Here is a 25,343-nt window from a genome sequence, read left to right as displayed (position 1 = left end):
CAAAAGTCCAGGTCTGCGTGACTGCCTGCTTTGCCCTTGAATCCAGGGTGCCGAGCACTACTTCCCATGACCACAGAGCTGTGCCACCTCTGAGGAGTCCTCCTCGATCTCCTTCATATTCTGATAATCTCCCCAGTCCCTTTCCATCTCTCCTAGGAAGAAAGTCAATCTACATTTGTCCTAAAACTCTGAGTCCTTCCCAGTCTGTAGACAAAGATGAGCTTCCTTCCCGCTTTACAGAGAAAAAGGACAAACCACGCAATATCATAACACATATTTTGTCCTTTGTTTGTTTCATAGGAAGAGCCACCCTTTCTGCCTCTACTGTACAATCTTTTCTGGGGCTTTGCTCTTTCAATTCCACCCCTCCTATCCTCACTTTCTACTGTTTTTTTTTTCTATCACTTTTTAAACATCTCCCGGTTGTTTCTATTGGAACAATAAATCAACAATGATGAAGACATCTCTCCATGGCCCTCTCTAGAATCACCCTTCTCCTCAGAAGCCATATGAAGAACACTTGTCTGTGTTTACTTCACCTCCCACACCAATTAACAAGTCATGAAAATGTGCTCATTCACTGCAAGAACACAAATGGCTCTTGTGTTGCTAACTAGAGGGACACAGTTTAGTTTTCTTTTTCTAACTTGGATCCTCTGAAGATGAAGCCCACGCATCCCTGAGGTCCTTGATGTTCTCCCCACACTGCTTACACTTGCCTTCCTTAGTGCTTTTTAGAGGTAATCTACTCTTCTATATGATGTGTCTTTCAGCCTGTCTTCACTCTCCTTTTACATATGCCTGGGTGACATCATCTATTCCCGTGACTCCATTACAATTTATTGCTGATAACATAACGCTCCACATTCCTACTCCTGAACCATCTCACAAGGTTTCGATGCATGGCTCTCATCCAAGACACCTTGCATTCTCTATGCTTAGCATCCTTTGCACAGGTCTTGCCTATTAATAACGTAACACATCAGTCAGTTCACCCAGCACCGTCAGTGCACTTCAGTGCCATACAGTACGCAACACTATGACTTAGCCCCACAAGTCTACACCCCCTCTGCTCTTAACTGCTCCAATTCTCTGTACAATCTTATCCACACCATAGCCAGACTAAGCTGCAGTCATTTGTTTGTAGTTGGGGACTGTGGCTCTCTTGAACGCTCCTTCAGGTGTTAGCAGGGCAGAGTCTTCGGTGGTCATTCCTCAGTGTGCCTATGCCCCCTGGCTCAGATGGTCGCTCCTCCAGGTGCAGAAGAGATGATGCTGAGGCTCTAGTGGTCGGATAATTTCTGGAGACGACTGCTGTCATTGCGGCCTGCTGTGTCACTGACGCCTCTTCTGGCAACTCGGCCAGTCCACTGCTCTGCTGAGGCTTCTCTCTCCCAGTGGCCTGTAGTATAGTATTTTTAATAAGTCGCTGGCTTCAGAGCAAGATAGACGTTGTGCAAAGTAGTAAAATGGTGGTTGTGGACACTGTCTTCTAAACACGGGTGTCTGAGCTCTAATTCTGGTTCCTTTCTTAGATACTTTCGGGTTCTCAGTATCTCTTTTTATTCAAAGGTGTTGAGCCTATGAACAAAGAACTTAGAAGACACCTGGCACTTGGAAAGTGCTTCCTGAGTGGCAGCTGCTGTCACTAGAATACTTTTAGACAGGCAAATTCTACTTTTAGGAAGTTACATAATAGACACATACTTTCATTTTATTTCCAATTCCATGGAGCTTTTAGAAAAAGTAAGTACTTGGTTTTCTGTAAAACACAGTATCTGTCTTTAGGGTGATGGTCTGGTTCTGCTTACCGAATAAATTATATGGCGCCAATTACAGCCAGCATAAATGGCCCAAATATAGCTACACTAAAGTCATGCTGGGAACATGTTCTAAAGGAGTCAAAAGAATATTTCTAAAGTATCCAAAAGAATCTTTGATGGAGGAAGGTCATTGGTTAAAAAATAAAGAAACTGCTTGGCCCTGATAGGTAGAAAAATTAGGTAGGTGGAGTAAACAGAACAGAATGCTGGGAGGAAGAGGAAGTGAGCTCAGACTCGATAGCTCTCCTCTCTGGGGCAGATGAGAGACCATGCTCCCCTCTCCTGAGCAGACGCAATGAACTCCGACCCAGGATGGACGTAGGCTAGAATCTTCCCGGTAAGCGCACCTTGGGGTGCTACACACATTATTAGAAATGGGCTTGTCCAGGTGTGAGAGTTAGCCGAGAAGAGGCTAGATATAATGGGCCAAGCAGTGTTTAAAAGAATACAATTTGTGTGTTGTTATTTCTGGTGTAAAGCTAGCCATGCGGGAGCCGGGCAGGACAAAAAGCAAGCCTGCAGCTCCTACTACAAATCTTTGTTAGGGAAGGAGTACATTCACAAAGGACTTGTCCTGAACTAGTTTTAATTGTTCAAATATTCCACACCAACCTTATTATCTAGAGGAGGTAGCTGACCAATGCAATACACACAAAGGCCTTATACCTCAAGACTCTGTGTATCCTATATTGCTTAGGGAAGAACTTTAGGTCAGTTTACAGTTCTGCTTATACATTCACAAATCTAACGAAGTGTAAAATGTTGGCAGCTACTCCTGCAGGCTGCTCCTGGACAGAGGAAGAACACTTGGTTTGGGAAAGAATGAAAATCGGACCCTTCAATGAGGACAAAATGTCAGCTTCTCTAGTATCTGAATCATATATGCCTACCGCCTGAAAGAAAACTACATTTCAGCCCTTGATGAGCAACGTCATGGTTAGTTTGATTCCTAACTTTGCCCAAAATTCTGATTGACATGAGGCTGTAGTCAATTAAGAGGAACGGTTACGCCCAGTGTCAGTGAGCAGTGACGCACATAGGTGCTCTAACATCTGGCTGTAGGAGGAACCGCTGAAACTGACACTGGAACGGCTAACAGGACTTTAAAAAGTAGATCTGCACTGACTTGGCAATTCCATTATAAGAATATATCCAAAGAAAAAACTGGAAATTGTGTAAGTTATACACGTAAGAATATTCATTCGGAAGGTTACTAATTGTGTTATACACGTAAGAATACTCACTCAGAAGGTTAATAATATGAACTGAAAAGCACTCAATTTTCACACTATAGCATCTGTTAAAATAATTGAGAGACCAGCTTCCAATTCTGTAAGTCATTAAAAGATATTTAAACATTGTGATAAAAAGTCAGTGATGTAGATTTTTAAATATGACTAATTTAAGTGTATATTTATAACATACACACATACACACACACATTCCAGAAAGTTATCTACTTTAAAGTTAACAGTGATAACTTGGAATGTTTTGAGATTATAAATAATTTAATTTTCTTCTTTATGTTAGCTTGCATTTTATAGAAAATTAAATACATACATACATGCACATACATACACACACATACATATATATTCCTTTTTAAATCAGGAAAAATGTTGCTCTTTGTTTTTCATCAATAAAAATTTAGGAAATTAAAATACTTTTAAAATAGACAAAGTAATGAAGTAAAACACACAGAATATGAGGGAGCAGAGGCGACCAAGATTAACTATAAGTCATGTACGTATTCCACAAGCATTCAGATTCAGAATAGCTCCAAACCTTCAGTGTGCACATCTGCAGGGAGAATCTGGACAGCTAGCTACTAGGACCTTCACTGCATAAACCTATGCAGCAGAGCACTCTGCTACAGCTTTGCTGGAGAGGGGCTGAACAACCTCCCCTCCCCATCTCCTAGAACAGGCTTGTATAAGAGAATCCTGCTTAAACTGTGATCTACATAGGATTTAGCGCAAGAAAAAATTAGTCTCTTCTAACATATATGCCTCCTTTCTTCCATTACAGAATAAAGCAACATACTGGCTTTCTTCCATACTTTTTATTCTAGAAAGCAGAGACACATCCCTAAGCCTGGGCTTTCTATTAAATCTTTCATTTCTCTCATTATTTAGTTCTTATTCACTTGGCATGTTGGTTGTGGTCTGCACTGTTATATTAAAGAAAGTAGATATACATATATGTATATTACTTGACATGTTCTTGGAAGCATATCACCTGGACAAAGTTATTGAGAAAACATTAGCATACTATAAGATAATGGTAATGACTTTCATAAATACTTTATATACTTTGGTGTTATCTTTATTTATTAGGTAATCTTTAAAATAATGCAAAGGCTATAAATATTAATATGGGGTAACTTAGTAGCTTATATGAACAACAACCAGAGAAAATAACTAGCGAGAAAAAGCTGAAGAGGTTGGAAGTGGAATAAAAACTAAAGTTAAAAAGTGCACGGTAGAATGTGTGTACAGCAACTATTGCATCAAAAATAGAATCAAAAATAGGGTATGGTGGTGCAAACCAGCATGTGGGCATCGAGACTTAAGGATCAAGTTCAAGGCCAGTACATAGTGAGTTTGAAGCCCGTCTGGGTTACATGAGATAATGTTAAAAAGAAAATAAACTGGTATCTTTTGTAGGAAGCTTCTAGCCCTGACTGGAGGTGAGAAGCACATCCGGCAGCAAGCAGCAGTGGAACCTGCATCTCTTTCCCTCTCCCTCCGGGTCCTCCGTTCCTCTTGACCCACCTCTAGACATCACGTACCACCTATCCACCACAAATCTCTTTCTAAAATATTGGAAATGAGAATATAAATATTCCTCAAACTTGAAGTTTGGGAACTAAGGTGTTTATTAAAAATTAAAAATTGATGGTAGGTAATTACCAAAATGAAATGTGCTAGGATGAGTAATATTAAAATGAATTATTAAATATTTTAAATGGTATTTTATTTTTATATTTATAAGCTGCTCCTTTTTTAGGAACAGAAATTCTAATGACATACTATTAAAGTCCTTAAATAAGGCTTTTGGATAAATTCAAGGCATGTGCTGAAATCAAAAGTTTATGATAAAAAGCTAAGAGTTGTTCTTCTCAGCTAGACACATGTGAAACAGGGAATATTAGCCAACATCTTGTTTTGTTGTCCAGTAAAGTAAACTTAAACATGCAAGCTCAAGCATATCAGTAGGTCCAGGGTATTTATAAGAAATACACTCTTGAACTAGGAACTTTCAACTCATTAGGGTGGAGCATAGCAAAACTCTGAGAACTTGTGTCAATAGGACTAAATTAAAAATAAACCTCTTTATTTGGATCAGTTTGAACATTAGTGGTGAGTGGTCAGAAACTTCAGAAAGTTCAATCCAGATATGAAAAAGTGTCACAGCAGCATCTGGGCAGCACTGACTCCTGTGACAAACCTAAGGTATTTATGAAAGACAAATTACCCAAAACAATGAGGAAAATGTCTCATATGCTGCCTCTTCTTTATAAATATACATGCTCATGTGCCCATGTGTATGTGTGCATGTGCGTGTGTGTGTATGTGTGTGTACATCACTGGAGCTCAGAAGAGGGAATCTGATCTCCTGGAGCTGGAGTTCCAGGTAGTTATGAGATGTCCAACGATGTTGGTGCTGGGAGCAGCAATGCTCTTAGCCAAAGAGCCATTTCTCCATCTTCATGTGCTTGTTCATGTAAGGAAAGTGAAGAGCGCAAACCAAGTTCATCAAGACTTTATAAAAATGTGCTGGTTTTCTATGAACAAGGAAAACACAACGGACTGGGAATACTAGTGAGTTTTCTGATTGATAGAATGATAAATGTGGAAGGGAAGTACTTTGATGACGTATAGTATTCAGAGCCACCAACATTCAGTAAATATTAAAAGTTACAATGCACATACAGATTGACAATCTAAAAACAATTACTAGTGGAGTCGGAGAGAAAAACAGCCGTGTCATAATTAAGATGCCAAAGTAAGTGAATATACAATGATCAGAGCATATTTCGCCCTCTTAAAACAAAACATGACATAATTATGGGGAACTGTTAAAATATTGTCTACAAAAAACCCCTTCTGAAAGACAGATGCAGCACTGTGTCTTCATCAGCTTGCTTACTGAATGACTTATTAGTGCCCAGAATACCTACAAACATGGATATAACAAATTAGCCACAAATTACAGAGAAAACAACCACACGATATCAGCAGTCCTATTTAAATCAAACTCCACTGTGAAAGAAGCCAACCGTGGAGCTGGCGGAGGTTCTGAAGAAGCAGCAGCAACCCGTAAGGCATCTTAATTTTTTTGTCATTTAAGAATTAAGCCACTTCCAGGTCACGCAGATCCTACCAGGTGCACTAAATTGATGTCATTATGAGCCATCAGGAAACACCCATGGAGACCTACAGCAACACCGAGGGGTTTTGGTAAGCAGCTGTGTGTTTTAATTGATTTGTATTATTTAAAATAGGAAGAGTTAAAAGTCAGTTATCGGATGTTGTGTAAAAGAGATGCCTAAAGACTCTAGGGAGACTGAGTTCAGCAGAAAGCCAATCACAGGCCGTCACCTGAGCACTTACAATTTTTACTAGAGGAAGCACAATTAAATCATCAGTTTATCAGCTATCAAATAAATCACCAGGCAACACATGAAGCTTCATTATCTAAGGCTCCTTAACCAATGACTTCCTGCAGCACTGAGAGTCAAAGGGAATCTCTCCAGCAAAGACACCTGAAGTATATTTGTGATTGTTGGGTTATATATATATGACTTTTTTAATCTTCAAGAGACTTTATATAGTAAGAAAATTTAATGAACTGAAATTATCATAGTTTTGCATGTTATAGGCAAGTCCAAGTTTTCAAGATAAAATCATGGTATATGAGGTAAATATGTGTTTTACTGAGGCTCCTCATATTCTACTTTCTATAGATACTTAAGATAGTTCTTTGTTATTTCCATATCTGTGTATGTGGGAGTGCATGTGTATGTATGCATGTTTGCAAGCGTGTGAACACACGTGTTTGTAAACATGCATGTGGAGGCTTGGGGCTCATGTTGGGACTCATCCTCTTGCTCAATGTCAGGGTCTCTCAGTCAAAACTAGACCTTGCCCATAAGACTAGTCTCTTATAGCGTTTGCTCAGCAGATCTCCTGTCTCCCTTTCTTAAAATTACAGGTGAACGGACACAGCCCTGACACATTTACGGAACTTCTGGGGATCTGAACTCTGGTTCTCGAGCTTGTGCAGCAAACTCTTTAAGCAGAGCCATTTCCCTAGTCCCTTACCCTGGTTCTTGCACAGGACATGCAATGCAAAGAAGAAAAACAATCAGTATTCATCTTTGTAATCCCACTCATCCAGCATCACTCCCTCACTGGGACTCCTAGAACCAGGAGGCAAAGTGATTCAAAATTCTTGGCTTCCAAATTTAAACCATACAGTTTGCGTGTTAGAAATAATATATTTAAATGGAGATAAGATATATGTTGAGTTTCATACATAACTCTCCTGTTTACTACTAAGAAGCAATGCAGGGATTTGGCGAGAAGGCAATTTTGAAAAGGCCATTACATAAAAGAGATTTGTGTGCATATGTGTTCATCACTCAGGAGTCTGAATGCCCACATGCATAAAATGATACAGTACCATAGACTCCTTTGTGGTTTGGGTATGTGAAAATAGAAATGATATGTCTTTAGCACATTAGCTTCAGAGTTGGAAATCATATAAAGAAGCACACCTTCCACCCTGTATTCATGCATTAGTAGCTTTAGGTAGAAATGATAGCAAGACTAAGACTGGACATGAGAGGACCAGGGACAACTCCTGGCGGTTCCTACAGCCCTGTCATGCATTCCGTAGCATAGGTACAGTGCCCATGGGCCATCTACCCTTTGGGGCCCATGGAGATGTTTATATTACTTGTAAAAATAAAAGAAAAACAACTTTTAGGTAAAATCAAATATTTGGGTATACATTATGAATATATTAATCTCTAATATAACAATTATAAAATTATAAATTTAGTATTTTTGTGTGGAGAAAAGGTTTGAACATGACTTTAATATGTACCCCCAAAATTTATATACTAGAAATCTGGCCCCCTATGTAGTAGTTTTGAGGTAGCTGAGCCAAGTAGAAAGGTGGCTATGTCATCAGGGGTTTGTTAGTTACTTTTTTCATGGCTGTGAGGTGATAAAATTCCTAACAAAACAATTCCATGGAAGAAGCACTTGTTTTGTCTCACAGTTTAAGAGGGGACCCCCCCCATCATGGGGACAAAGGCATTATCCATGGTGTTGGGAGTATAGGGCTAGGACCCCCATCATGGGGACGAAGGCATGATTTGTGGTGTTGGGAGTATAGGGCTAGGACCCCCATCATGGGGACAAAGGCATGATTCGTAGTGTTGGGAGTATAGGGCTAGGACCCCCATCATGGGGACGAAGGCATGATTCGTAGTGTTGGGAGTATAGGGCTAGGACCCCCATCATGGGGACGAAGGCATGATTCGTAGTGTTGGGAGTATAGGGCTAGGACCCCCATCATGGGGACGAAGGCATGATTCATGGTGTTGGGAGTAGGGATAGGACTCCTCACATCTCAGCAGACAAGGAGCTGAGAGCACAGAATCCTGACATTCGCCTGGCTTTCTCTTTTTCCCATTTTCGTTCAGTTTGGGACCCCAGCCCATGGCATGCTCCTCACCCTCAGGACTGGTCTTCCCACCTCAGTTAAAACTCTCTGGGAAAGCCTCTTTGACACACACTCAAAGGAGTGTCTCCTGGGTGTCTCAAATCCCCTCAAGTGACAGCGAAGACTAATCTCTACAGAGCATCCTTTCAGGGGTGTTAATGTAGTGTTCACAGGATGCTGGTTAGCTTCCTTGTGGGTGACATAAAAGAACAAAGCAAAGCTGGCCCTGAACTCTCTGACTTTACTTTTTGGTATGTATGTGGCCATCTCCCTTTCTGCTTCTCTCCCTTGCTAAGATGCAGCCCGGGACATCCTCACCAGAGGCCGACAGGTGGGGCTACTCAACGGTGAGCTGTCTGCATCCAAATGGTAACCTAAATATGCCTCCTTTTTATTTTTCAAAATAAAGTGCGCATGTTCAGATATTTAGCTTTGGTACACAAAATGAACTAATAGAAACCCCACAAACATAAAGCTTTGATGAAAGAGAAAGAGAGGAAGGAGGGAGAAGGGTGAAGTAGCCTAGAGCAGAAAGAGATATTAAGGTCCACATAGTTGACTAAGGCACAGGGTTTAAGATCAACTAAATGGGAAAAGAAAAGGGTGGGTAAAACCCTAAACTTAATCTAGTTCATTTATGTTATTGTAAAAATTACTGAAATAACTGTTTTTCCAGAAGTAATGCTGAGTATCCTTATGTAATTTATTTTCTTAAATGTCTTAGACAATGTTCAAAGCATTTTACATATATTGATTAGTTTTCCCAACAACTCTGTAGACGTAGTATCACCTCTATAGGAAAATTAAACTAAGAAACAAGGTGCTTCATAATTTGCTGAAGGTCCTGCAACTGTAAGTGCTGATAATCAGAGTCAAGTCCAAGACACACACACGCACACACACACCACACACACACACACCACAGCACAGAGAAACACAGACACAGAGACACACACAGAGAGCAACCAGTCTTTCTTGGGAATAACTGATTTTAAAGTTGGACAGGACATGTATAACATAAATATGAACTCTTTCATACCATTAAGCAAGAAAGACATTAAAAATACATGAGTTGTATCAGAATCACTCAGGAGTTAAGCTCACTAGTAATGTAAGACAAACTGAACATCAATGAAAATAATCAGTACCATGAATTGAAACAAAACACTAATATACAGTCAAAGAAATTTAATAAAAAAATTCTTGGTGTCTTCAAGAGGTTGCTAAAGAAACAATTTATTATCTGCAAAGCTAGAACAAAAAGAGGAAAAATTAGATGTTTGCTGCCTCTTCTATACAAAGCATATCTCGGGTAACTAAGCTGGTGGGAGAAACTTTGTCATTACTGAAATAGTTCAACGAATAAATAATGAATGACAGAATTAAATTTTTGCAGCCCTTAATGAGTTAATGATATAGAGTCATCACAAAAAGAGCCACATGGGGCATTATGTACTTCCTTATGGGCATCATCAAAAACACTTATGAAGTATTCCTACCCTGCCCAAATCAAGTGCAATTAGATCAAACTCTAATATCCAACTACCAGCTCTTAAAACGTATTAGGCAGAACATGCTTTTACACATCATAATGACATAATCAGGAACATAATGCAGGTAGCAACACTTGTAGGACAACCTGTTTCTTCAGCAATAAAGTTACCATGAAGAAGAGGGAGGAATGAAAGTCTACACAGATTTTTACATAGAATCATAAAGTTGTAAGTGATGTTGGCCATTATAAATGTGTAAATTTTATTTGGATCTTCATTGAAACCAACTCAAAAAATTTAAATAGTGCTTGCTTGATACTATACATTTTTTTCAATTGTAGTTATAATGATGGAATCACATTTGCATTTTTGAGAACTTTCAGATCTTTTAAAATTTCTATTATGAGATAATTGTAGTTTTAAATATCTGAAAGAAATGATACAAAGAAATCTTTTATAAGCTATGTGCAGTTCTCACAATAGCAACATCCTGCATAGTCCTAGAACCTCATCACAACTGAGACACTCATAAATGCAGACACAGAAAAGCAGAGCTCTCCTTGCCACCTTCTACCACTACACCACAGTCTGCCCTAGTGCAGGACAACCACAGACCTGCGGTCAGTTTACGATTCTGTCAGTTCACAAAAACGTTGTATAACATGTAGAAGAATAGAAATAGATTCTTATTTCTTGCCTTGAACAAAAATAAGATCCAAATGGATAAAAGACCTTACCACAAAATCCAAAACTTTGATACAATTAGAAGAGAAGATGGAGTATCCTACAAGAGACAGACACAAATAAAGACTTTCTAACCAGAGCCTTGGTCACAATTGACAAATGGTGCCTCATGAAATTGAAAAGCCAAGGCAACAGTCAACTAAGTTAAGAATCAGGCCTCAAAATGGGAGAAAAATCTTTACCAGCATCAAACAAGAGGATGCATATGCATCTAGAATACATAAAGAACTAAAAAAAAATAAAAAAATTCAATTAAAAAATAGGTTATTGATCTGAACAGAGTTCTTAAAGGAAATACAAATATTTCATAAATATTTTAAAACACAGTCAACATCACTAACCATCAGGGAAATGCAAATTGCAACTACTTTGACCTCCCTTCCCACCTTAGTCAGAATGGTATCATCAAGAGATCAAATGACTGTTTCCAATTTCCAGGTAGATCTATGTATGTTTTTCTTTGGTTCGCCTTATTACTTAGCTTCTCTAGGATAATGAACTATAGGCTCAGTATCCTTTGTTTACAGCTACTTATGAGTGAGTACATACCATATTCATCTTTTTGGGTCTGGGTTACCCATGAAAAATTCAAGATATCATTGTTTTTTTTACCACTGAGTAGTATTCTAATGTGTAATTGTGCCACATTTTCTTTATCCATTCTTTGGTTGAGGAATATCTAGGTTGTTTCCAGGTTCTGGCTATTACAAATAATGCTGCTACGAACAAAGTTGAACAAATGCCTTTGTAGTATGACTGAGCATCTTTTGGGTATATGCCCAAGAGTGGATATTGCTAAATCCTGAGGTAGGTTGATTCCCAATTTTCTGAGAAACCGCCATACTAATATCCAAAGTGGTAGTACAAGTTTGCATTCCCACCAGTAATGGATGGGTGTTCCCCTTATTCCACATCCTCTCCAGCATAAGCTATCATTGGTGTTTTTGATCCTAGCCATTCAGACAGGTGTAAGATAATCTCAGAGTTGTTTTGATTTACAGTTCCCTGATGGCTAAGGATGGTGAATATTTCCTAAAGTATCTTTTGGCCATTTGAGATTCTTTTGTTGAGAATTTTCTGTTTAGTTCTATATCCCATTTTTTAATTGGGTTATTTAGAATTTTGATGTCTAATTTCTTGAATTCTTTATTTATTTTGGGGATTAGTCCTTTGTCTGATATGGGGTTAGCAAGGATCTTTTCCCATTCATTAGGCTGCTTTTTTGTCTTATTGACTATGTCCTTTTTTTTTACAGAAGCTTCTCAGTTTCAGGAGGTCCCATTTATTTATTGTTGCTCTCAGTGTCTGTGCGACTGGCATTATATTTAGGAAGTGCTTTGTTGACGAATTAGGTTGGTACGGTAAATAACAAGACCAGCTCAAGAATAACAGTTAATTTTTTTTTAATAGTTGAAAAGGGGAAACTCAGGCTACAAACTCAGGCTACAAGAGTGTGAGGTCTGAAATCCAATTGATCCAGTGGGTGCTGCGCAGAGAGAAAGCGCACCTGTGTCCTACCAGTTTTGCTACCTAGGCTACAGGTAGCCACACCCTAACTAGATGTGATTGGTTGATAGTTTCCCCATCAGTGGTTTCCTATGGCCATGCATTGAAGACTATTTCCCACTTTCTCTTCTATTAGGTTCAGTGTAGCTGGATTTATATTGAGGTCATTAATCCATTTGGACTGAGTTTGTGCATGGGGATAGATATGGATCTATTTTCATTCTTCTACATGTTAACATCCAGTTATGCTAGCACTATTTGTTGAAGATGCTTTCTTTTCTTCCATTGTGTAATTTTAGCTTCTTTGTCAAAAATCAGGTGCTCATAGATGTGTGGATTAATATCTGGGTCTTCAAATCGATTCCATTGGTCAACCTCTCTGTTTTTATGCCAGTACCAAGCTGTTTTTATTACTGTAGCTCTGCAATAGAGCTTGATGTCAGAGATGGTGATGCCTCTGGAAGTTCTTGTACTATACAGGATTGTTTTGGCTAAGTTGTTTTTTTGTTTTTGTTTTTCCATATGAAGTTGATGATTGTTCTTTCAAGGTCTTTAAAGAATTGTTGGGATTTTGATGAGGATTGGATTGCTTTTGGTAGGATTGCCATTTTTACTATGTTGATTCTACCTATCCAAGAGCATTTTCTGGGATCTTCTTCAATATCTTTCTTCAGATACTTAAAGTTCTTGTCAAATAGGTCTTTCGCTTCTTTGTTTAGTGTTACCTCAAGATATTTTTATGTTATTTGTGGCTATTGTGAAAGGTGATGTTTCTCTGATTTCTCTCTCGGCTTCTTTATCAATTGTATATAGGAGGGCTACTGATTTTATTTTTTAGTTGATCTTGTATCCTGCCACATCACTGAAAGTATTTATCAGCAGAAACCAGGCTCTTAAGAAATTCCCAGGAATCCACAATGATGACCCCAGCTAAGACCCTAAGCAATATAGGAGAGGGGGCCCTATCTTGATTGGTTCTATAGTCAGACTGATGAATATCTTAAATACCACCATAGAACCTTCATCCAGCAACTGATAGAAACAGAGGCAGAGACCTGCATCAGAGCACTGGACTGAGCTTCCAAAGTCCAGTTGAAGAGTGGGAGGAATGAGAATATGAGCAAAGAGGTCAAGACCATGATGGGTTCACCCACTGAAACAGTCTACCTGAGCTAATGGGAGCTCACCAACTCCAGCCAGACTGGGAGGGAACAAGCCTAGAACAAAACTACTCCCACTGAGTGTGGTTGACAGTTGCATGGCTGGGGCAGACTGAGGGGCCACCAACAGTGGCACCAGGATTTTTTTTTAAATAATTTTTGTTGTTGTTGTTGTTGTTTTTGTTTTTGTTTTTTGAGACAGGGTTTCTCTGTGGTTTTGGAGCCTGTCCTGGAACTAGCTCTTGTAAACCAGGCTAGTCTCGAACTCACAGAGATCCGCCTGCCTCTGCCTGGGATTAAAGGCGTGTGCCACCACCGCCCGGCTGTGGCACCAGGATTTATCCTTACTGCTTGTACTGGCTTTTTGGAAACCTATTCTCTTTGGATGGATACCTTGCTCAGTCTAGATATAGTAGGGAGGGCCTTGGACCTTCCCCAAAGCAATGTGCCTTACCCTCTCTGAGGATAGGAGGGAGGGGGTAGAAGGATATGTGGAGGGAATGGGAGGTGGGGAGGGAGTGGGAACTTGGATTGGTGTATACATAATGAAAAAAGATAGTTTGTTTTCTTTTTTAAAAAAAATATAAAAAGGAAAATAACAAAAAAACCTTTATAAAAGAGATCAAATAACAACAAATGCTGGCAAAGACATGGGGAAAGAGGAACCTTCTTTTGTTGTTGGTTGGAGTGTAAACTGGTGCAGCCCCTGCAGAAACAGTATGGCGATTCCTCAAAACTTTAGAAACAGAGATACAATATCACCTAGCTGTACCGCTCCTGGGCACACCCCCAGAGACTCTGTATCCTACACAGAGATACTTGCTCATCAGCATTCACTGGGGCACTGTTCACAGTAGCTGGGAAAGATTATCAGCCTAGATATTCATTAAATGGCTAGTGGGTGATGGGGTGCGATACATAAACAAAATGGAATTGTAGCTAGATGTACGGAAAGATGAAATTTGCTAGCAAATATATGGAACTAGAAAAAATTAAATGGAGTGAAGTAACCCAGGCACAAATGCTACATGTTTACCCTTATGTGGAACCCAATTTTGAATCTTATTTGTATTCAACTTAGAGTATCATAGAAGCCAAGAAACTAGAAAGAAGCCATGGGATGGGAGAGTGCCTTGGGGAGGTAGGAAAGAACACAGGTAACATGAAATAGATAAGGGGAATGCTGGGAATGGAAAGGTTTAAGGTGGGGAGTGGGACAGGGAGGGGGAATGAGGAGGTAAAAAGAATGGTTAATCAAAATGAAAGAATATAAAAATGCCATGTGGAAGCCTACTATTTTGTAATTAAAAAGAAAGCAAGGGAACAGAAGTATCCTGCAAGGCTAAATGCTGCTGTCACTAGAAGTTATGAGCTATTAAAACTCCACGCCACGTGTCGGGGACCTCTGTGCACTTTTGGGCAAGACCTAGAAGACCTTGAACCAATACAGCTTGGCTCTTCCTCTTGGCTGAGCTCCAGAACTGGATAAGGAGACCTTACTGCTGAAGACAGTGTAACTTCGTTTTCAAGGTAGAGAGAAATAAGGCTGAAGCTGAGCTGGAAAGTTCTTCACTGCTGGCTGTTGTTTGTCTGCCATGCAGACGCTGTGGGAGGAAAACCACCAGGAACCATGTCCTGCTGTGACTCCTGTGAGGGACAATAGCAGTCAGGTAAGGTACGTCTACTGCTGCCATAGTGGCATGGCAGTCACAGGGATACCAGCTGGTTCCTGTTTGCGCTTTAGGCATGCCAACCCAACAGAAGGAATTCATTCACGGTATGGCTGTGGAGGGCATAGCTCCCACAGGGTAACCTACTACTACTGTATTGATAAATGGACATGGCATCAAACTGCCTCCAAAACATATTTTTTTACACCTATAAAGTAGTCTGTGTTCAGTCTTGGTCAAAGAAGTTTCTGTTTGCAGTGGGCAACAGTTATGCAGAGACTCATAACTGGTCATTGAAAACAGGCAACTGTTGAGAGTATTGCTCTAAACTGAACAACCATATCCACCCTTCAAGGTGCCAAGTGAACATCACAGAAGAGGAGCAGGAAGAGTCTAGACCTAGAGGATGGAAAGTAGGGAAGTAGTGCTATGGAATTCTGACTTCTAGATATGACCCGGCTGTTGACATACTGATTCAAAGCTGCTGCGGTTACCAGCACTGGACCTGTACAATATCAGCATGCATGGGGACAGGCTCCCAGCCTAGACACAGGGAGTCAATGGCTTGTGAGTTGGGGTTGTACTTTTCAGTAGACTGACTGCTCAAGCAACGCCCCCCCCCATGAAACCCATCTCCATGCAAGAAACCCCAATTAAATGTAGTGAGTCATACACACACACACACACACACACACACACACACACACACAATGAAACAAAGTCGGAAGGAAGAAATTTGGTGGGGAGGCGAAGGAGATAAAAGGATAATGGGCAGTGATTTTGATAAAAAAAAATTGTGTGTGTGTTTGTATTCTTTGTGAAAGAATGGATAAATTTCGAAAGAAATAAAGGTAAATAAAGGTAAAGAAATAAAGGTAAAAAAGAAAACAGTGTTATGGGAATGGAATCACTCACTATGCAAACGTGGAGGTTATCTTTTCCACTGGGCTTACCTGTGCAGTGATCCATCCGGGCTGTTGAGTGTGTCATTAGCTGGGTTCTTTTGATTGCTGACTACCTTTCCAGGGGAAGAGTGTACCACAATCTGTTCAAACATCCACCACTGAATGACACCTCTCTTGTTTCCATTTGGGGCTATTATAAATAACATTGCTATAAATGCTTATGAAAAGCCCTTACTTTTAAAGATGTATACTCAAATATTTATGGATGGATAAAATGATGTCTAAGATTTGTGTGCAAAAAATTTCAAACTGGATGAGATAACAAAAACCATGGACAAATAAAGCAGTCTGAGGCTGCGGTATAGCTATGTGGTGAGAATATCTGATTTTCACAAGGGGAAACACGGGCTTAGCCACTAATGGCTAACTAAATAAATGAATAATCAAGATCACCACAAGTTTATAAGTGTACACAATATCACCTATACTTTTGGATATATTTGAAATTTCCTAAAACACAGCGTTTAAGAAAATAAAATGTAAAAAACCACACACAAATACCTTTAAGCAAAAACTGAAGGTCTGCTTTTTTCTTAAAATCTTGTGACCTTAGCCCATGCTAAGATCACAGGACTTCTTTGCTCTAATATACAGAGCCCATGCCTTCAGGGACAGTCACTATAACATTTACTTTAGCTATTTAGGCAGATCTAAGCTAGGTACTGGTTAACTTTCTTTAGGGAGTTTCTATTAGGCTGCGGAGTTGAGATAATAGCAGTCTGTGAGGTTGACAAAGGAAGGTGAGTAATCACCATAATCAGATGTATGAGATTCATGAGTGGCTTGTCTTCAGAAGAGAGGGTTCATGTCTGACACGAACAAGCCCTTATCATCAAGACAAACGCTGAGAGAACAGAAGTGTGATTACTGAAGATGAAGAGGAACAAACTATATGAGCACAATCAGGCCTGGAAATGAAGGGAAACGCAGTTTATATTATGCAAAGGCTGCTTTTGTTTTTAGGGCACTCTGGGGACAGGATATCATTACAGTATTCAGTCTGCAAGCTAATGACTCTTTAGTATAATTCTGCAAAACGGTGTCTACTATTTGGTGGCACCAATACTCTCTCAGCTTACTCTCCTCTTGGGTTGTAACACACCCTTCCTCTCTGTCCCATTGCGGACACCTTGTTTTTCTCTTATAAAAATGCAGATCTACTTTCCCAAAGATATCAAGCAAAGAAAAAGATAAATACTAACCTGTTAGCTAACATGGGATTAAGAACCAAGATCTTCAAAAAAAAAAAAAATACATATAACGTCTTTCAAATGCCAAATGTTGCCATGGCTACAAATGTTGCTTAGTCTTGACCACTTAAGCAGGTGCTTTGTTAAGTGACTCTAAGTCTTAAATGAAGATTTTACAAGCTATTTAAATTACCCACAGTCAAAATCCCAATAAAATAAATCCCAAAAGTCCAGCTAAATTTTATAGTTGGGCACACAAAATATCCATTAAGTGAGTCCCATGTTAGAAATAACAACGCTTGCTGTAATCAGATGTATAACGTGACAATGCTAGGACAAGTGGGAGAAGGGGGCATTCAAATGTCTAGAAATTAAAACTAGGCAATTCCTAAATAGGGTGCACAGACGGGTTCATTTGATTGTGTAAATACCTTAGCTATTCCAATAATGGAGAGGGAACTATTGGTAACAATGGGTTAGGAAACCAAAGAAAACACGGTTGGATTAAAAATTCTAATCCTATGTCACAAGCTATAATAGGGACATGTAGAATTAAAAATGCAAAATTATGCAAAGTACCGGGAACTATGAGTATGTTGGCACTGAGATTAATAACAGAGCCATTACTGCGGAAAAGGAAGAGGACAGGAAGAGAATCAGGAGCATAATTAAGGAGCAGCTAAGTACATAGGGGCTCACTGAGATAACCAGGAAGTCTACCTGGGACTGACCTAGGCCCTCTGCATACAGGTGATAGTTGTGTAGCTTGGTCTTCTTGTGGGACTCTTGAAAGTGGAAACAGGGGTTGTCTCCAACTCTTTGACGGGTTTTTGGGACCCTATTTCTCATACTGGGTTACCTTGCCTAGCCTTAATACATGGAGAGGGGCTTAGTCTTACTGTAACGTGATATGCTGTATTCTATTGCTATTCATGAGAGGTCTGCCCTTTTCTGAATAGAAATGAAAAAGAAATGCGGGGGGGGGGGCAGAAGGTGTGGGGGAATGGGAGAAGGGAAGGTAAACTTTGTCGGGATGTAAAATAAATCAATAAATATTTTTTTATTTTTTTTATTGAGAAAAGGAAAAAAACAAGTTTCCGCCTCCTCCCAGCCTCCCATTTCCCTCCCTCTCCTCCCACCCTTCTCCCCCTCCCCCTACTCCTCTCCCCCTCCCTCTCCAGTCCAAAGAGCAGTCAGGGTTCCCTGTCCTGTGGAAAGTCCAAGGTCCTCCCCCCTCCGTCCATATCTAGGAAGGTGAACATCCAAACTGGCTAGGCTCCCACAAAGCCAGCACATTAAGTAGGATCAAAACCCCGTGCCATCGTCCTTGGCTTCTCATCAGCCCTCCTTGTTCGCCATGTTCAGAGAGTCCGGTTTTATCCCATGCTTTTTCAGTCACAGTCCAGCTGGCCTTGGTGAGCTCCCAATAGATCAGCCCCACTGTCTCAGTGGATGCGTGCACCCCTTGTGGTCCCGACTTCCTTGCTCATGTTCTCCCTCCTTCTGCTCCTCAAAAGTATTGGAGAGATTAGGGATACAAGGGTCATACCTAAATATAATAAAAGCTATATATAGCAAGCCGACAGCTAACATCAAATTAAACGGAGAGAAACTCAAAGCCATCCCACTAAACTCAGGAACACGACAAGGCTGTCCACTCTCGCCATACCTCTTCAATATAGTGCTTGAAGTTCTAGCAATAGCAATAAGACAACATCAGGGGATCAAAGGGATTCGAATTGGAAAGGAAGAACTTAAGCTTTCGTTATTTGCAGATGATATGATAGTGTACATAAGCGACCCCCAAAACTCCACCAAAGAACTTTTACAGCTGATAAACACCTTTAGTAATGTGGCAGGATACAAGATCAACTCCAAAAAATCAGTCGCCCTCTTATACACAAAGGATATGGAAGCAGAGAGGGAAATCAGAGAAGCTTCACCTTTCACGATAGCCACAAACAGCATAAAATATCTTGGGGTAACTCTAACCAAGGAAGTAAAAGATCTATTTGACAAGAACTTTAAGGCATTGAAGAAAGAAACTGAGGAGGATACCAGAAAATGGAAGGACCTCCCTTGCTCTTGGATTGGGAGGATCAACATAGTAAAAATGGCAATTCTATCAAAGGCAATTTATAGATTCAATGCAATCCCCATCAAGGTCCCATCAAAATTTTTCACAGATCTTGAGAGGACAATAATCAACTTTATATGGAAAAACAAAAAACCCAGGATAGCCAAAACAATCCTATACAATAAAGGATCTTCTGGAGGCATTACCATCCCTGACTTCAACCTCTATTACAGAGCTACAGTGATGAAAACAGTGTGGTACTGGCATAAAAACAGACCAATGGAATCGTATAGAAGACCCAAATTTTAACCCACAAGCCTATGAACACCTCATTTTCGATAAAGGAGCTAAAAGTATACAATGGAAGAAAGAGAGCATCTTCAACAAATGGTGCTGGCATAACTGGATGTCAACCTGTAGAAGAATGAAAATAGACCCATATCTATCACCATGCACAAAACTCAAGTCCAAATGGATTAAAGACCTCAATATCAGTCCGAACACACTGAACCTGATAAAAGAGAAAGTGGGAAGTACCCTACAACAGATGGGCACAGGAGATCGCTTCCTATGTATAACCCCAGCAGCACAGACATTAAGGGCAACATTGAATAAATGGGACCTACTAAAACTGAGAAGCTTCTGTAAAGCAAAGGACACTGTCACTAAGACAAAAAGGCAACCTACTGACTGGGAGAAGATCTTCACCAACCCCACAACAGACAAAGGTCTGATCTCCAAAATATATAGAGAACTCAGGAAACTAGACTTTAAAATTCTAATTAACCCAATTAAAAAATGGGGCACTGAACTGAACAGAGAATTCTCAACAGAAGAAGTTCAGATGGCCAAAAGACACTTAAGGTCATGCTCAACCTCCTTAGCGATCAGGGAAATGCAAACCAAAACAACTTTGAGATATCATCTTACACCTGTCAGAATGGCTAAAATCAAAAACTCCAATGATAGCCTTTGCTGGAGAGGCTGTGGAGGAAGGGGTACCCTCATCCATTGCTGGTGGGAATGCAATCTTGTGCAACCACTTTGGAAATCAGTGTTTCAGTTTCTCAGGAAATTCGGGATCAACCTACCCCTGGACCCAGCAATACCACTCCTGGGAATATACCCAAGAGATGCCCTATCATACTACAAAAGCATTTGTTCAACTATGTTCATAGCAACATTATTTGTAATAGCCAGAACCTGGAAACAACCTAGATGCCCTTCAATGGAAGAATGGATGAAGAAAGTGTGGAATATATACACATTACAGTACTACGCTGCGGTAAAAAACAATGACAATACTCAAAGTTGAAACACCCTTCACTTTGACATACTCAAAAATTAATACAAATCAGTTTTCGTTAACAAGATGGTCTTGCTCCAAACCCATGTGGTTATTCTAAATTGTTGTTATTATTTGTGCGTGAGCACGATGCACACACCGTGACATGCATTCCACCTTTTCAATAGTGCTGGGGTCAACCTCAGATTGCCAGGCTTGTGCTGGAAGCACTTTTACACACTAAGCCATTGCACCAGCCTCATGCAGCTGTCCTGTTTATTTATCAAATAGTATACTCACAGTAACCACACTCGTACCCAGCATACAGACTCCGGAATGCAGAGGGAACTGATGTAGTTTGAGAGAGAGAAGTTACCTGCAGCCATGCCCAAGAACTACTTATGTTGGCAGGTAAGTAAACTGCCATAATTGTAATGAGAGCCACCTGAGGGCATAGTCTAATGACTGATAAAGCCATTTTTATCTAAAGGAAGCTTTCTTAAGATAAACAGAGACTTAGAGACATATTTTTGTATAAGTAAAAATTACTTTAAAGATCATGATGGCCGAATGGTGATGGCGTACACTTTTAAACCCAGCATTTGAGAGGCAGAGGCAGGTGGATCTTTGTGAGTTCAAGACCAGCCTGGTCTACAAGAGCTAGTTCCAGGACAGGCTCCAAAGCTACAGAGAAACCCTGTCTCAGAAAAAAAAAAACAAAAAACAAAAAAAAAAGAAAGAAAAAGATAATGATGTTTGCAAAGTGATAGTATTTTTAAATTTCTAAAATAATTAACTCCCATTTTGTTAAGAGAGCAGTAACAGCATGATTGACAGACCTGTTTCCTATACTTTTGCAAATTTGCTTTTTTTTGTGATGTCATCATTCTATTTTATTTATTTATTTATTAAAGATTTCTGCCTCCTCCCCGCCACTGCCTCCAATTTCTCTCCCCCTCTCCCAATCAAGTCCCCCTCCCTCATCAGCCCAAAGAGCAATCAGGGTTCCCTGCCCTGTGGGAAGTCCAAGGACCACCGACCTCCATCCAGGTCTAGTAAGGTGAGCATCCACACTGCCTAGGCTCCCACAAAGCCAGTACGTGCAGTAGGATCAAAAACCCATTGCCATTGTTCTTGAGTTCTCAGTAGTCCTCATTGTCTGCTATGTTCAGCGAGTCCGGTTTTATCCCAGGCTTTTTCAGACCCAGGCCAGCTGGCCTTGGTGAGTTCCCAGTAGTACATCCCCACTGTCTCAGCCTGAGTTCCTTGCTCGTGCTCTCTCTCCTTCTGCTTCTGATTTGGACCTTGAGATTGCTTTTATATCTCCTTTTGTAGATCTATTTTCATCTTTTGCATATTGCAAACCTATTAGTAATCAAGAGTTCACATTTTCTTTTGCAAATGCACCTACAAATAAAACTGAGAGGTAATCATAGGCAACGAAAGCTAAAGCACCGATGTATCAGGTCAGTCAGGCAAAGTGAGAACTTGTATGAAAAGAATAATAAGAAAATTGAAGACACATTTTGCATATGATTTTGCATCTTCCTACACCCTTTGTTCTCTTCCTTGACACTGGAAAGCAAACATTTTCTCTGTCAAAGGCACATGTTTCTGGGTGTTCAGTCTCTGCCTCGCGGTGTGTACACATGTGATTCAGAGCTTCAGGATCTGCCTGTCTCCACTGCAACACTGGGGTCCAAGACGCTGGAGGTGCAGATTCACGTTTTTATGCTTGCAGAGCACTTTACCGAGTCATCTCTCCAGAGAGCTTCCCTGCAGGCTAGTTTAGTTTTCTTCCCCCTTCTTTTCTTTCCTCCCTCCCTCCCTCCCTCCCTCCCTCCCTCCCTCCCTCCCTCCCTCCCTCCCTCCTTCCTTCCCTTTTCTCTTTTTCTTCCTCTTTGAGAGAGGTTCTCACTATGTATCCCTGGCTGGTCTCAAACTTACTAAGTTCCCTCAGCCTCTGCCTCTTGGGTGCTGGAAGCTCCTGCTTCTGAATGTGCGTCCTAACAGATTATTTTTTTTCTTTTCCTTCTTTTTTTTTTAAATTTATTTATTAAGGATTTCTGCCTCCTCCCCGCCATCGCCTCCCATTTCTCTTCCCCTCCCCCGATCAAGTCCCTCCCCCTCATCAGCTCGAAGAGCAATCAGGGTTCCCTGACCTGTGGGAAGTCCAAGGACCGCCCACCTCCATCCAGGTTTAGTAAGGTGAGCATCCAAACTACCTAGGCTCCCCCAAAGCCAGTACGTGCAGTAGGATCAAAAACCCATTGCCATTGTTCTTGAGTTCTCAGTCGTCCTCATTGTCTGCTATCTAACAGATTCTATTTTCACATATGAAAGCAAATTTTTGTTGGCCACCTAATATACACTAAGTACTATGCTGGTCCTGGAAATATGATTAGGAATAAAACAGAAAAACAGACATGGTCCTATTCACAATGGAGGTCACAACACTATTCTATAAAGAAAAAAATCCAAATACATAGTTCAAAATTATAATAAGCCCCATAAAAGAAAACGTAAAGGGTGTTATGAAATACCCATAGAATAAGGAGGATGTGGAAGACTGAAACAGGGAAAGGAGTAGATAATGGAACTAGATGAAGAACTGAGCAGAGGTAAGGAACCGCATCTGCTAAAGGGAAAAAGACTCTGACCTGCTGGGTAATGGTGTCCCACGGTCCCTGCAGCAGTCGTGTCTTGTAGCATTCGTGGACTCCTTCCCATATATCCTTCAGAGCTAAAGGTCTCCCATCTGTGAAGGTACATCATGAAAGACTGTTAGTGACCCATGAAACACGACAGTGCTTGGTGTTGCTCAAAAGCACTGAGTATCCTGACTTCCTGAAAAATCTCTACGGGTTTACACACACTTGCATATCAGACTTCTGTGTAAACTGCTATTCACCTACTGGGGGAAGAATAAATGTCCAAGCTTCTCTCCTTTGTATTCACACAGCAACTAAGATTCTGTCTCTTTATTACCTTTGGGAAATTTACAAAATAAATAAAAGCTGAACATGTTTCAGAGATAAGTGACAGATACGAGCAGAAAGGAAAGTCCAGGAAACTGACACTTTTATTGCTATAAGTCTGCTATGGATGCTGTTGGAGTCCTCATGATTCCTCTGGTCCTCGAAGAAACCACACCCCTGCCTTTTTACTCTCTTGTTGAATAACAGAATGTCCAAATCACTATACTGCACGTCAAGGAAACAAAAAGGCAGGAAAACATAATTTCTTGCAGTAAGTAGCTTACCATTTACTGGGGAAACCATGAAAAGTATATTAGTATCTTAAAATACTAAATAAAAAGAGGTTCCTGTCAGAGGAAATCTAGTTAGTGTGGGAGGGGACAGAGGACAGAGACACTGGCAGACACTATCAGTGGTAAGTGAGAGAGGGGATGACTGGTGAGGAGAACCCCAAGAGGCTAGCATGCAGAGATCAGCCAGGAACTTCAGCGAGTAATAATCCTCCCTCTAGTCACTTAGGAACTTTCATTCTCTCTCAGAACTTGGTGCCCATTCAAAGTGTTTTGTGAAGACCAACATGGCACTTATAATGCACACAGATAAGAGAGAAAGTAGGTGGCTAAGTTCAAACTCAGAAGAAGAAAGTGTTCAAAGATTTTCAACATGCACTGTGGAAAGGGTGTCCAGACACTAGAACCTAGTATTACTCTGGCCATTCACAGCGGTCAAGGTCTCAAGACAGCAGATAGGTCTTCTCCTTACACAAATGCCCAATTTTGTCTGAAGAGAACACACCATATCTTCAATTACTGGCCTCCAAGGAGTACAATACAACTCAGGTAAATATTCTGCTCTAAAAACCTAAAGCTCACTGTAGTGTACAGACTCGGAGTCCCAGAAGAGATGGAGGATGTGAGGGGAAGTAGCAGGCTTACAATCTGGGCCATGTTTAAACGTGGGGTCAGCAGTTGCTCTGGGGGTATCTCTGTCACCTTACTTTATAAATCCTAGATTCTTGAGACTCAGTTACTTTTTCCTATAATGGAGTACAACAATCCTTGCAGAAGTTTGTTCTCATGAAGTGTACGTGAGTGATCCTTCACAGGACTGTGTTAGGATAACAGTAAATACTCGGCACCTCCCAGCCCCTGCTCTGTAATCCTCAAAGCTAACAGATCCATTCTGAACTGTTCTTCCTAGCCCGTCCCTTGTTTCCACACCGCACACACAGCCTTTGATGCCGTGGTGTACAAATGGCATAAGCAGGGCATTTCTTATGTCTGACCTGAAGAGCTGAACTTTCCCTCAACCTTTATTTTCAATAAATAGCACTGGAATATTTTGATACATATTCAATAACTATCTTCATCTTGGCATTTATCTGGCAGCAGGAGACCATTATCTTGTGATAAATAGTTTTATTCCATTGACATTTCCATGTCTGTAAAATGAACAAGATTTATTCATCCAATTAACATTTGAATGTCATGTTTAGCTACAAGTTGAAAACAAGCTGCCTTCAATATCTGTGTTATATTGTTTTCTGAACACATTTACAGAGTAGGCCAAACTCCGCTCTGAAGATAAGCACTACACATCTTCAAAACATGTGTGTGTTGATTCTAAAGAGGTAAATACGACCCGAAGTACCGCAGCATTGGAGAGCAAGTTCACCAATCAAATTACAAAAGATGACATGCTTCCAAATAATGTT

General features: G+C 40.4%; 1 protein-coding gene across 4 annotated transcripts in view; it reads right to left on the bottom strand.

Annotated features, from left to right (window-relative positions):
• Atg10 (autophagy related 10) overlaps positions 1–25,343 on the bottom strand; it is a 295,099-nt gene that overhangs the window by 66,333 nt on the left and 203,423 nt on the right. For 3 of the 4 annotated variants that reach the window (XM_075976349.1, XM_075976347.1, XM_075976350.1), the window contains exons 5-6: positions 23,312–23,409; positions 20,952–20,999 (exon numbers count right to left, since the gene is read on the bottom strand). In XM_075976349.1, the coding sequence (XP_075832464.1) occupies positions 20,952–20,999; positions 23,312–23,409 (146 nt within the window). The remainder of the gene's footprint in view (positions 1–20,951; positions 21,000–23,311; positions 23,410–25,343) is intronic. The other variant, XM_075976351.1, reaches the window with a different exon arrangement.

Source organism: Microtus pennsylvanicus, chromosome 6, assembly GCF_037038515.1.
Source record: "Microtus pennsylvanicus isolate mMicPen1 chromosome 6, mMicPen1.hap1, whole genome shotgun sequence".
In the NCBI taxonomy this organism is placed as follows: domain Eukaryota; kingdom Metazoa; phylum Chordata; class Mammalia; order Rodentia; family Cricetidae; genus Microtus; species Microtus pennsylvanicus.
This window is presented reverse-complemented; position numbering and strand designations above follow the sequence as displayed.